This window comes from Quercus lobata, chromosome 12 (genome assembly GCF_001633185.2).
Source record: "Quercus lobata isolate SW786 chromosome 12, ValleyOak3.0 Primary Assembly, whole genome shotgun sequence".
In the NCBI taxonomy this organism is placed as follows: domain Eukaryota; kingdom Viridiplantae; phylum Streptophyta; class Magnoliopsida; order Fagales; family Fagaceae; genus Quercus; species Quercus lobata.
The window spans coordinates 28,564,935-28,579,516 of NC_044915.1; the positions used below are offsets into that span (position 1 = coordinate 28,564,935).

General features: G+C 35.9%; 2 protein-coding genes across 2 annotated transcripts; one reads left to right on the forward strand and one right to left on the reverse strand.

Moving 5' to 3' along the window:
* Nucleotides 1–3,299: 3,299 nt before the first annotated feature.
* On the reverse strand, nucleotides 3,300–4,846 carry LOC115970489. The gene is made up of 3 exons (XM_031090119.1): nucleotides 4,246–4,846; nucleotides 3,606–4,153; nucleotides 3,300–3,389 (listed from the first exon to the last, which is right to left on the reverse strand). Exons 1-3 carry the CDS (start codon nucleotides 4,844–4,846, stop codon nucleotides 3,300–3,302), a joined length of 1,239 nt encoding a protein of 412 aa, XP_030945979.1.
* Nucleotides 4,847–6,813: 1,967 nt separating this feature from the next.
* LOC115972633 (hydroxyisourate hydrolase-like) lies at nucleotides 6,814–13,583 on the forward strand. Its single transcript, XM_031092968.1, has 13 exons — nucleotides 6,814–7,038; nucleotides 7,839–7,902; nucleotides 8,851–8,906; nucleotides 9,069–9,144; nucleotides 9,227–9,298; nucleotides 9,425–9,512; nucleotides 9,629–9,881; nucleotides 10,147–10,262; nucleotides 10,519–10,739; nucleotides 10,997–11,025; nucleotides 11,135–11,222; nucleotides 11,833–11,923; nucleotides 13,239–13,583. The coding sequence occupies exons 1-13, from the start codon at nucleotides 6,910–6,912 to the stop codon at nucleotides 13,483–13,485; spliced, it is 1,530 nt and encodes a 509-aa protein (XP_030948828.1). The 5' UTR covers nucleotides 6,814–6,909; the 3' UTR covers nucleotides 13,486–13,583.
* The last annotated feature ends 999 nt before the right edge of the window (nucleotides 13,584–14,582 follow it).

Here is a 14,582-nt window from a genome sequence, read left to right on the forward strand (position 1 = left end):
GAACAAATATCACAACTATTTACACCTTTTCTTTGCAAATTCACAAAAGTAGGGAGAGCATTCATACACATTTTCCAAGCAAAAATACGTACCTTGGGAGGAATGTTTAAGAGCCATAGTTTTCGCCATAGAGGATTCTTCGAATCACTTGAAGAAAATTCACCTTCCTCCATTGTATCTATCACCCCAATAGCAATATAATATGCACTTTTTACACTGAATTCTCCCTTTCTATTACCCACCCATATAATTTGGTCTTCTGGAAGGCTATGGTTGAGGGGAATATTCAAAATAGTCCTTGCTTCAAAAGGCAAGAACAAAGATCTCACAACATCACCCTTCCACCTCCTCGTGTCTTTATCAATTAGCGCCGAGACCCTGGGATAATCATCAAAAAGCTTTTTTTTGGGGGGGGGGGGAGGGAGATTACTTTGTATGTTGTTGGAGTAGGTAGCCATTTATCCTCCCAAATAAGAATTCTCTCACCATTGCCTACTCGCCACTGGGTACCTCTTTTCACAACTTCCAACCCATTGAAGATGCTTCTCCAAGTATAAGAAGGGCTGGATCCAAGTTTAGCTTGAAAAACATCACCATGCGGATAATATCTTGCTCTATAGATATGGGCCACCAGAGAGTTAGGATTCGAAAGCAACCTCCATCCTTGCTTAGCTAACATAGCAAGGTTGAAAGCCTGTAAATTTCTGAACCCCATTCCTCCATTCATCTTAGACTTACACATTTTCTTCCAACTAACCCAAGCAATTTTTGATTCTTGACCCCTTTGACCCCACCAAAACTTTCTCATCATTGCTTCAATCTCATCACAAAGACTCTTTGGGATCTGGAAACAGCTCATTGTGTATGTTGGAATTGCTTGAGCAACAGCTTTAATAAGGATCTCTCAGCCACCCACTGAAAGCATTTTCTCTTTCCACACCAATAATTTCCTCTCTACCCTCTCTTTGATTTCAGCAAAAATTTCAATTTTTGACTTACCAATGATTGAGGGTAAGCCAAGGTATTTTTTTATGGCGGGTATCTTGCATAGGACCCAACGTATTTAACACTTCACATCTTCTATCATCAGGGGTATTTTTATTGAAAAAGATTGAGGATTTATCCGCATTGATTTTCTGGCCCGAAGTAGCTTCATATAACTGGAGGATATCAATAAGATTTTGGCATTCTTGACTATTTGCTTATCAAAATAAAAGACTGTCATCTGCAAAAAACAGATGTGTGATCTTAGGACAGCCTCTACATATTGATACTCCACTTATTCTGTGATTCCTGGCAGCCTCATTAATGAGAGAGGAAAAACGATTTGCACATAAAAGAAAGATATAAGGAGAAATTAGGTCTCCTTCACGGAGATCCCTCATAGGGATAATACTACCATAAGCAACACCATTAACAAGGATAGAGTAAGATACAAAAGTTATACAGTGCATGATCACCTCTATCCATTTTTCATGGAAACCCATTTTTTCCATCACTTGTCTAATAAAATCCCACTCCACCCTATCATATGCTTTACTCATATCTAACTTTATTGCCACAAAACCCTCCTTACCTTCCTTTTTATGTTCTAAATATTGCATAAGTTCAAAAGCTACAAGCACATTGTCAGTAATTAATCTTCCAGATAGAAACGCACTTTGATTTTCAGATATAATTTGAAGAAGGATAATTTTAAGACGATTTGCTAACACTGTTGATATGAGTTTATAAACAACATTGCAAAGACTTATAGGTCTAAAATCTGTCATTTTTGTGGGGGTTTTATTTATTTATTTTTGGCACCAAAGTGATGTTTGTTTTATTAATCTCTACCATAGACATATTAGAATTAAGAACATTTAAGACCATGCATATGACATAATTACCAACAATACCCCAATATTTTTGAAAGAAAATAGCAGACATACCATCTGGACCTGGGGCCTTTGTTGGATGTATCTGATTTAGCGCTATCTCAACTTCCTCCCTTGTGAATTCTTGAATAAGGAGCTGATTCATTTCCTCCGTGACTTTAGCTGGAATAGTATCAAGAACTTCCGAAATGCGAGTCGGGTAGGAAGAAGAATATAAAATTTTAAAATATGACACTGCCACTTCCGCAATACCATCAATGGAATCATGCCAATTTCCATTTCCATCCATTATATAACTGATAGTATTTTTCCTTCTTCTATATGAAGCCCCAGTGTGGAAGTATTTCGTGTTTCGATCCCCAAGGCCTAACCATTGCACCTTTGATCTCTGATGCCACTTAATTTCTTCACTATCCAATAACTCATTAATCTCCTTTCTTAATATATTGATTTCACCGCCCAAGCTGCCATTTCTATCTCTACAAACCAGATTCTTCAGAGTCTCCCTTTTCTCTTGAATTTGCTTTGGAATTTGCCCATACACCATTTTGTTCCATCTAGATAGGTTTTTAGCACAACAACTCAATCTAGCAGCTATCCCCATAGGAGAATTTAATTCTTGGCTACCATCCTAGACTTCTTGGATAATATCTTTGCATTCCTACCTTCTTGTCCACATAGTTTCGAATAGGAATCTACGTCTATTAGGATACTTTTGAACAACATTGGCATCATATATAAGCAAAGCACAGTGGTCAGATGTGGATTCCACCAAATGATGCACCTTAACCTCTTTATAATGATCAACCCAATCAGGAGTAGCTGAAGCTCCATCCAGTCTTAAATACATTCTGCTTTCACCTTCTTGCATATTACACCAAGTAAACTCAAGACCAATAAACCCAAGATCCTTGAACCCACATTGGTGTATTGCATCTCTAAAATCCTCCATCTGCCTTTGAGACCTTTGCACCCCACCCAATTTCTCTTCCATCGATACTATTTCATTAAAATCACCAAAGCATAACTAGTGAAGTTGATACTTTTGGCTAAGGCTTCTCAAAAGATCCCATGATTCTTTTCTACAATGAGTTTCAGGATTTTCGTAGAAACTGGTAATACGCCACTTAAAACCTGATTCCGGGTCAGTCACCACTGCATCATTATAATTTCTTGAATAGCCTTGAACTTCCACCTTTATCTCCCTACTCCATAACATAGCTAATCCCCCACTCCTCCCCATACTAGGAACAATTAAACCATTCAACAAACCAATTTTAAATTTCTCCTTTTCCATACAACACTTCTCTATCTTTGTCTTCGACAAGAAGACAATTTTGGGCTTCCAACGTTGCACAAGCTCGCACAACACACGAATTGACTGGGGGTTCCCAAGCCCCCGGCAGTTCCATCCTAATGCAATCATTTGTCTAGGTGGTGCTGCTCTGCAGTCACCGCCGTTTCAGCAAATAAAATAACACCCCCTTCCTGTTCCCCTTTACATAAACGTTTCTGGACTTTTTTATCAGAAATAAAAGACATTTCATCATAAACTTTTCTTTTTTTACTTACCTCTTGGGCTTGTTCAGACTGCACCACCTCTTGGGCCTTTCCCTTTTCCCTTGCTATTGTTTTAATTCTTCCTCTAAATCCTTGTCTGAGCACACGGTTTGGGCTAAGTGGTTATGTCCTTTCCACACTAGAGCATTCTTTTTCTTTTTGACTTACGGGCTTAAAACCTTTAATTTCTTTTAAAACTGGCCCATCCCTTTTCTCCCCACTTAAGCCCTCTGTTTCTTTTATTCTTAATGGGCTTAACTTTCCAACCTCACTCAAAACCGGCCCATACACCTTACTAACTCCTTGCCGACTAGACTCAGTCCCATTCCTTTCATTCTTGACCAAATTAGTTCTAATGCCGTTCAGTCCTTCATGTGCAGCCCGCTCCAGCTCATTGTCCGAAGCTTCTGGCACTCCCTTTTTCCAGTTGACCTGCTCTCCTTGTTCCCCATGATTAGACGTGACAGGACTCTTCGCCATGTCCAAGGGAGCTGCCTCTTCCATGATCACTGTACCATCCTCTTTCTCAGTTCTACCGCCAACTACCAGCTCAGGCAATCTCCGGCTGCCAGCCACACCCTCTTCATTAGTTCCACCGTTCACCACCATAGAGGCCGAGCATCCTTTTTCAGTCACAGGTTGCTCCTTCAGCTTTTCCTCTTCACCTCCAACTTTTAGAACTCCACCAACTTTCAACCATTCACCATATTGCCTTCCTAACAAATGCTCCAATGAACTTGCTTGACAATGTTTTTCATCATGTCCAAGTATTCCACATCTATAATAGAAGGTATGCAGCCTCTCATACCTAAAATCAACCCAAAATCTTCCACCTTCATCATTCTTAATATACCCCCCCCTCTACGGAGAGGCTTATCAATCTGCACTTCAACTCTAATTCTTAAAAATTTAGCTTGATCTGCTAGCATAGCCCTCTTGTCAACTTCTAACACCCTTCCGATCTTGCTACCAATATCCTTCCCAATAGCTTCAGTCATATTCTCAAATGGCAGCCCCCAAATCTGCACCCAGAAAGGAGAATGGGAAAATCTAATATTTTTTGATGTTAAGCCTTTCCTCCACCGACAAAGAAGGAGAAGGTTGTTGTCAAAATTCCAAGGGCCACTTTTTTCAACCCACTCTAACTGGCATCTTGAACCAAATTTAAATTGCAAAATGTTATTCCCCACTTCCACAATTCTCAAATCAGAACCCATCTTCCATGCTGCCTTTAAAGTGTTCTTTAAAGCTCTTAGATTTTGATGACGATCTGAAAGTAATCGCCCAAATAAGCTCAAAGAGCATTCTTCAAAAATTTCAGAGCCGTTACTATCGGCAAGAACAATATCTTCTTCTTCTTCTTTTGTAAGCTTCAACTTTCCTAAACTATTCACTACTTCTTGATCCATTCGGCCACAACCAGAAAAAAAAAAGGGCTACAACCACTTTTAGAAAAAATGGTGTTGTCCAAGAAAAACCCTTCAAGAAGCTTTTAAGGGAGGAAGTAAGCTCTTACCCAGATGAGAGAGAGAAAACTCTTACTGTATGAGAGAGAAGAAGACTCCTACAGGGGAGAGAGAGCTTTGAATCTTGGATATTTCAATAATTATGCAATCTGATATTTTAATTGAGCTTTGGTTTGGTAATCCGTATCACCAAGCCCACGTGAAAAAATACAAGAAAAAAACAATCACAAGATGGTTAATCATTTCAATTCAACTTATTCAATGAAAGGCCCCTTGTTCTATGGTGGGGCTCAGGTGAAATGTATATGAGAGAGATGTGGAAAAAAAATCCATGTAAAATTATGCGTACATTAACATCTGAATTACTCAACAAGGCAAGTAGGATTGATAGAGAATATCTTTTTACACTACTTACGATCTTAAATAAATCAGCTGGATTCAATCCCAAAATGGCAAATTTTCGATATACAGTTCCACAGTCAAGCAATGCTTACCACCTAGCACTTGAGAGGGGTCTACTCTCCCATCATTTGGTCCAATGATCATTGGATCTATTGTGTGGATGCTATTTCACCTTTGAAAACCTTTCTTTGTTTAGGTCATGATAGATTAGCTATTAGGCATCTTCATTCTTCTCCACTATAGGAAAATTATCGCTGTACAATGTAGACTATTACCCTCTATGCGATAATGACAGAGAAATCACTGTCCACATTGGAACTGCCCTATGAGCACCACCCATAACTTTTAAAATTGAGAAAAAGAAGAAGAAGAAGCTTTCCTTCGTTGTTCCATTGGCTTAAAGTGAACTGTCAGATCTTGATTAGCTTGAGTTCTTTCTTTGTTCTAGCCTATTGCAAATTTGGACTCATCAAAACAAGTGTACTCTCTTCATTACGTTTATGACGGAAAAACTCTTGAATTTTGTAATACATGGCAAATGGCAAAGTATAATTGGTTTCTGGAAAGTGAAGCTTACTAAGAGGGGGCGGAAAAACGCGTTATGGATCATTTTACAAAAAGTATAGTGTCAGCTCATTTCAAAGAATAAAAACTATTTTATGTAAAACCAATTTAGTAAGGTTATGTAATAAGAGATAGACAATTAGCAAGGTACCAATTCTTATCTTCTTTGTTAATTAGAAACTATTTTATGAATTTGTTTTTGCTACTTTTCTCTTTTAAAAGAGAAGAATTCATTTTGTAATGATCAACCAATGTAAGATATACTTCTATAAATTGCAGTCTGGTCTAATCATAGATCAAAAAAGATAAATTGGGTAGAAGGGTTCTCAAGGAAAATAAGTCTAGTCATCTCCTTAGCTGCTAAGCTTTGGTCATCAGAGATGGTCTGAAGTTTCATGACCTTAGCATTTCCCTCCTAATTGTAGAATGTGACTTTTAGCCTTTAAGTGACAATTTTCTTGTTATCCAACCACATGCTAGACAGCTAGAGAAGTGGACCTTGTTACTCACCGTGAAGGAAATTTGGGTGTTGATATTTTGACAAAAAGGGGCAAACAACAATGATATAGATTTTTGTACATTTTGATATTGTTCCTTTTGTAATCCACAAACTTTTAGCTGGTTTGTTTTGTATCTATGTTACACTGTTTCTGGTTAGCCTTTTTGGCTTTAAGAAAATTCCTATTTAACAAAAAAAAAAAGGTTTGGTTAGCCTAAGTAGAATTAAAAACCGCCACCAATTCAATTCAATTACTTAAACGACATTGTGGACTTTGGGAAAGCCAAATCGACGATGGTTTCTGTCCTATATTCTTATATGTCTTATTGTCGTGCTGTGCATGCCTGAGTTCTGGGAAGCCCACGTGGCAAATGTTTAATCCATTAATTAAGGTAACACATTTGTCTGGACGTAAATAAATTATCATCATTCAGAGGCTCCAAATGATTTTGTTCTCTCTCTCTCTGAGAAATAAAAACCAGAAAGAACGACTTTATAGTTTATTATACAAGTGAAAGCTAAAAAAGCATTAAGCTGGAAAATGTTGAGGCTCTTTTTCTTGCTAATCTTTATGCTGAATTTCTCAGTGGGAGTCCCTAGCTCACGTGAATTTAGTAGGGATGACTTTCCACCTGGCTTTGTTTTTGGTTCAGGCACCTCAGCTTATCAGGTCAGTTAATCTTTGCTTTTTGCATGGTGTCTAAATTCTAAATCTTGTTGTTGGCTATAAACTATGAAGACCCAAGCCCATATTTTGAGCTAAAATTAGAAAAAAAGAAAAAGAGAATTTATGTTGAATTGTTAACCAATGATTTTTATGAATGTGTTCATTGAGGGTGAGTGAAATGCTCTAGACCTGAGTTCTTGGCAACTCCACGATGAAGAAGGTCATATTGAGTACACAAAGTTCTCACTTCTTAGTACCAAAGCTCACACCTTTTTATTAATTCCAAAGTTCTTAAAATCTTAATCATTCATAGAAAATTGAATTGCTCAGTTTTTTTCACGTCATCAAAATTTAAATATAGACCAGTAATATTTTAGTATCCATTTAGGATATTGATAAGAAGGCAAAATATGAATAATTTATTTAATCATGAATGGTTTAAAAACTTCATGGAAGCTTTAATAAATTTAGAGAATCTTAATCTGAAGTAAAAAAAAAAACCATATCCTTGACTCCAAAGACCATGACAGATCTTGTGTGTCATTTTCAGTTTAGGCTAGCGCTTTTGAACTTGAAATATCCATATTTAAATTATCTGACTGTTGTAAGCTTTCCTAGTTGGTAGATGTACTAACTTTTTTAGTCAATCTTCCCCAACTTGACTAATTGAGGCTTTATTTTCTTCTCTCTTTTAAACTCGAATAGGTTTGTATGTAAAGTCTGATGTATATGCTTATGCTTTGTTTTGTTTTTTTTCTTCTTCTTAAAATTACGTACTTATATATCCATTGATATAAAAAAAGGTGGAGGGAGCAGCAAACAAAGATGGGAGGACTCCAAGCATTTGGGATACATATGCTCACGCTGGTCAGTGTGTTCTTTTATTCTTAGTTTGTTTTATTTTACATAAATTTTTTATATTAAGATGTTGATTCATTTGGGCACTTCATTTATTTTAGTAATTAGAGCACCCTTATTTCTTTTTCTTTTCCATATTTTAAAGTTTGGCATGAATAGATCATTCTGACACTATTTAGTTTGCCAATACATTTTTGAGTTGTTTCCCGAACAATTTAGAATACATACACTAGTATTTTCTCATTTGATTTTGTAGTTCAAAAGTTGTTTAGATATCAGAGAGTATTTTAAAACGTGTTCTTGATGACCATTGCTCTTTTACCCTCTTCAAATATATTTAGAACAGTTTACTTTCCTTGATCTTCAAATCTTTGTCATACTTTGGCATCTGTGTTGAGATCTATATTTTTAATAAATTTGGATTTAGAATAGGTAATTTCAACCAAAACCTGTTTTTAATCATTCTTAAGTAAGTGCACATAAATGGATTGGACAAAAGTGGACCAAAACACTACGGCTCAATAGGAGTGTAGTAACATTAAATGCTACCCTTCAAATTTTAGATATTATATAGATATGTATTTTTATGGTTTGAAAGCCAAAACAAATGCCATTAATTTGTATGAAATAAATCAAGTTGCATATGTAATTATCTAAAGATGGGCATATTTTATTAGTCCACTAGTCCCTGCTCCTTTATCATGGGGGTGGTCATCAATGTTTTCAATTGTTAAAGTTTGAATATGAATTAACATAACTTTCTGCACTGTGGGCACTGAAAAAAAGAATAAAAGGAAAAAAAATCAAGCTGCCAAAGGTCCAAGAACATTGAGCCCTTGTGTCTGAATCCACACTTGGTGGAGATTCATTAATTTGGCAGACTGATGATAGTAAAGATATATTTATATATATAGGAAAAATTACATAATCATAAAAATTTTCTTCTCAAAATTTCAGGGAAAGCTCATGGAGCAACTGGAGATGTGGCATGTGATGGGTATCATAAATATAAGGTGTGTATGCCTTGATCAATAAGTCTTTAGTATGAATGATTCACGAAAGAAAGAAATTGTTCCTTTCATGATATAACTTCTAATGATTATAAAAAAGGAAAAGAAGCAACAAATACCATCTTCATTTTGTTTGAATCACAAATTTTCTTGTATCCCTTGCAGGAAGATGTGCAACTCATGGTGGACACAGGCCTTGATGCCTATAGATTTTCCATCTCATGGTCAAGACTTATCCCAAGTATGATCACCCAAGTATGGTCTATTAATTATAAAAGAGCCATTACATTCAAGTAATTGTGTGCACGTGTTTTTTCTTTCAGATGGAAGAGGGCCCATCAATCCAAAGGGTTTACAATATTACAACAATCTCATCAATGAACTAGTCAACCATGGTTAAAGCCAAATTTCCATCATAAGCTAATATAATCCAGTTTGCTTAGCATTCCCAAATTGCTGAGCTAACCATGCCTTGGAATTTTTTTTTTCCTTCTAAATTTTGCTGTCTCTTGATCCTGCAGGGATCCAACCACATGTTACATTAAACAATTATGATCTTCCTCAGGCACTTGAAGATGAGTATGGAGGATGGGTTAGTCGAAAGATAGTGTATATTTCTTAACTCTTGTTAGTTAAAAATTGCCTTCTGTGCTTAGGAGAAAGTTTTCATGCCAAGTGCAGCATAGGGTGGTCAGTATGATTGAATTATTTATATCTTGATGCAGGGGAGACTTCACAGAATATGCAGAGGTTTGCTTCAGAGAATTTGGAGATAGGGTTTCTTACTGGACTACCATTAATGAGCCCAATGTGTTCGTCACAGGAGGTTATGACTTAGGATTTGTGCCACCTCAGCGATGTTCTCCTCCATTTGGATATTGCTCTAGAGGTAACTCTTCAACTGAGCCATACATGGCAGCTCATCATATCTTGTTGGCACATGCTTCAGCTGCAAGATTGTACCAGAAGAAGTACAAGGTATCATTTGAAAATTTCCATTAAGCACATGTATTTGTTGTGTATCAATGCGTCAATATTGTCACCATATGTTACACTAGAGTCATCAAGAAACAATATCCTGCTCCAGGATCCCAATTTAGTCCTAGCTATGCCTTCAGTTTAAACTTTTAGTTAGTAAATATTTGATATAAATATATGATTTCCCTTCGTAATTTTAATATACAAAGAAATTTATTTGTGAAGGAAAATGTTTATGGATATTAGAGCCCATGTTATGATGCAGGAAAAACACCATGGATTTATAGGTCTCAGCATTTATATGTGGGGGTTTGTTCCTCTGACGGACACAAAAGAAGATGCAATTGCAACCCAAAGGGCCATTGCATTCCAATATGGCTGGTAAATAATAAATCCTAGACATGATACCCTTTTTTCTCTTCTCCATTCTCCATTTCTTGTTTAGATCATGGTGCCTCTACATGTTGAACTTCATTTTATCTCATTCTAATTCTGCCTATGTTAATGTCCATCCTGTGTGGGCCAAAAGAATGGCAATAATAGGGGGGAGATGATCATTCCTCTAATAAAGTTTATGTTGAAATGAGACTTGATTATTCAAAGCTTCTTACTATAGTGCACCTGCTCTGTATTGCAGGTTTCTAGATCCCTTGGTTTTTGGAGACTATCCCAATATAATGAAGCAAAATGTGGGGGCTAGAATGCCAGTCTTCACAGATCATGAATCCAAACAGGTAAAGGGTTCATTTGACTTCATAGGGATAGTACATTACAACAATATGTATGTCAAAGACAACTCCAACAGTCTGAAGATGGCATATAGAGACTTCCTCATGGATGCAGCAATAGAGCTAATCCGTAAGTTTCTTTACCTATTGTTATTACAAATTAAGAACTGTTTTCAATGAATGATTGTGTCAAGTCCACTGAGTTAGTTTTTCCCCGTGGTTTAATTTCTTTCTAGTTCCACATGCCAGCCCTTTAAAAATTGTCATGTATTACACTGCTTTTCATGTACTTCACCAATTGAGTCTTTCATTTCAGATAAACCTCTGCTAGTCTTTGTAATTTATGAAAGATGAACAAAAATAACTCTGATTTTATGATTGTTGCAGAAATTCAGGATAGCCCATCAGCATTTGAGGTGAGATTTGAAAAATAAACTACAGATTAGGCAATTTTTTTCTGCGTGGACATATGATTGAGTTGGTTTGTATCATTTACCCTTCACTAATCAGCCTTATTTTACTCAGTTACCTATTATGCCCTGGTATCTGCAAGCAGTGCTGGAATTTTTCAAGCAAGTTTATGGAAACCCTCCTATCTACATTTATGAAAATGGTCTCTCTCTCTCTCTCTCTCTCTCACACACACACACACACACACACTTAACTAGTTGCCCCTTTAACCATGACACACCTTTTTGTTTCTTTGTTTTTCTTCCTTTTTTTTTACTTGGATTTTTCTCTTGGAAGTGGACTCTTGGAGGAAACCTTAAACTCTGGGACAGCTAGAAAACTTAGCAAGTTAATTTACCATATACAAATCTGTTCCCCCATCTCAAATGAAGTCTCAATAGATGAATCATGTTGAACAAGCAAGTAGCTGGATTTTTGAATCATTGCAACCATGAATTTTGTTGGTCTTGTAAATCCATTAGATGGTTTACAATCTTGCATCAATCATGGGACTGAGCCATGGTTGCTGCATGTTCCCTACCTCTGGGATAGCTGTGGCATTGCAGGAAATAATCAAGAATATTTCCACCATCTTATTATAAGTATTTTCATGGTGAACCAGTGGTTCCTGCATGGTATGATTTGTCATGTTGGCATTTGGGGGGTTAGGTAGGGTAGGGTTGGGTTGTAATGCTCATCACGCAATGTCTTTTCAATGTTTTCATCATGTTTTATTTCTAATTGGTCAAACTTGGTATGGGACGTCTTGTTAGGTCAGCGGATGCAAAGAAATTCAACATTGGACGACATTGCAAGGGTGAATTTTATGCATGCATACATTGGAGGTGTGCTTGATGCATTGAGGTATGCATACTTCATTCAAACCTTTCCTAGCAAAGGACCATTAATTGGATTCTAAAATTCCTTCTATGACCATTGTGGGGGCCAAGTCCAACATATATTGGGCTTACAGCAGGTCATTCTTTCAATAAAAAGATGTGATCAGATGTTCAACTTCTATATTCAATACAATGTAGAATAATAGATATATTCCCCCCCCCCCCCCCCTTCCCCGTTTGCTAATGTTTCCTAATTGTATGTCTTCCATATTGCTGTCTCAACCCCACTCATTTCCGGGAGGGAATTTAATGATTTTTAAGATGCAAAGCACCATTGGAAGTGGTAGTCCAAAATAAAATCAAGATCTTTCATTGTTTGCAAGTACCCCCTCCTCTCTCTTTCCCAAAAGATAAACATGGAGACAACACACACACAACGAAGAAAAAAAATGCTAGACTTGATTATGATAGCCTAGATTATACCTATTGGATTGGATTTGACTATATAGAGTGTGTTTCACAGGTGTGAGTTGAGTCCCTCAATAAATGTTTACTAGGTCCATCTGTGCTATATGACTCATGATGATGAATCCTAAATGTAACTTGATTAATTCTTTAGGGTGTATTATAGATGTAGTTAGCGCTTACCTTGTGTCGTGACATTTAATCCTCATCATGAGTTAATACAAAAGCTTCCTAAAGTAGCGGTCCATTTTCTGATGGTGGATGAGGGCATTGTAGGTTTTCTAAAAAAAATGGTGCCAGTCAAATCTTTTGCAATGCCTAGATCGCCCTTCATGAATTCACTCAAATGCTCAAGTCATGGTTTTGGAACCATTCAGAAGGTTCATAAAAAAAATTTGGTCGACTTGAGACAAATATGGTCTTCTAATGAACTATCACCACACTTGCAGAGTAACTATTATATCCAATATAAGCATATGACCAGTATGGTCCAAGGCCTTTAATGGCTTAAAGTCATCCGACTAGTTTAGCATTAGTCAAGCTCCAGCATGCACGATCATAATTTATAGTATGAGACTATGACTATAGACAATAGATAATCATAGTTGCAGCTTGAGTTTTAACTATTTGCATAAAAATTTGTATCTCGTTAAGAAAAAAATATTTGATTTGATGAAATCCAAGTACTTAAAATATTAATATAAACAATTTTTTTTGGGCTCCTCGTGTGAAATAGAACTATGTTGTATCAGAGCCCTTCTACACCTCTATTCAAATTGTTGATTTGATATGATAGATGCGTATAGCCTTTTTTATTTTTAAAAAATCTCAAGTAATTGAATTTCCTGTTCCTTCATTTTTTTGTTTGTTTTAAGGAATGGATCAAACACAAGAGGGTACTTCGTATGGGCTTTCCTGGATGTATTTGAGTTATTGGATGGCTATGGATCAAGCTATGGCATAAACTATGTGGATTTAGATGACCCGGATTTGAAAAGATATCCCAAGCTTTCTGCAAAATGGTACTCCAAGTTTTTGAAGGGAAGAAGCATCAACTTAGATGATGTAGTTATTGAACTTGAGAAGAATACATCATCTCTCTCTCATTCTCACTTTCAGTAGGCTCTGTTCGTATTATGGAATAGTTGTAAAAAAGAACTTTAGGGTGTGTTTGGATACCGTTTATTTTGTTGAAATTGAAAATTTATTGTTGAACGTACTATAGATAAAAGTAAAAGTTAGTTGAAATAGTTTAATGGGCCCATGAATAGTGCCAAAAAGGGCAGTGAGGCCCATGAATAGTAGCAAAAATAAATTGAATAGTGAAATAATTTTAATTTTTCATCTCCACCCAAACGCACACTTAGTTTGAATCTTGCTTACTTCAAAAAATAATTAGTGTCTTAACTTGATGATAAAATAGTATTCATCATGGAATAGACCCCTACAAAGCAAGACTATGGACATGCGATAATGATCTTTATCTATGGTTGTAATTTTTCTGAAGTTGTATAATTTAGTGAATGATAGAAGAATTAAAAAGAGTAATTTACGAAGTACCTTATAGCTTAATTGGTATCTTTTGGTGCCTCCAATGGATGTCCAAGACATCCGAGTTCAAATCCTCCCACCCCCAACTATTGATGTATATATTAAAAAAAAAATTAACTTTTATTTTCTAGTAATTTTATATGATATGAAGCTTGTTATAGAGAACTTCCCCTATTTTTTTCTCCTATTAAAGTTTCCTATTTCTTTAATGACATGATCATCATTATTTTACTAAGGATGTAAGGTTATAGATGCAACATTTTTTTACATCTATTGATATAATTTATTGTGAATAGAATAACATCACTTCCACCAATTATTACTTCTCCTTTAATATATATATATATATTACCAATTATTTAGTTGTATTAAATATAAATTTTTTAAATTTATTCATTTGAAATGTTATAATTTTAATTCTTATTAGCTAAAAATAAATAATCTAACATTTCTCTCTGCTTCTTTTTTTGTTGTTTAAAACTTTTTAAAAAATAATAATAAGTGAAGACTATAGAAAATTTAGGTTAGCTTTTGAAAGTTTAAAACTTTCCCTGTGTACATGAAGAAAATACCCCACAAGCCCTAATAATAGTGTCACTTGAGGATAAAAGTGTGCGTGGAACATGTTGGGTTGGTTTCGTTGGGTTAGAGGTGTTAAGTTCTAAGTA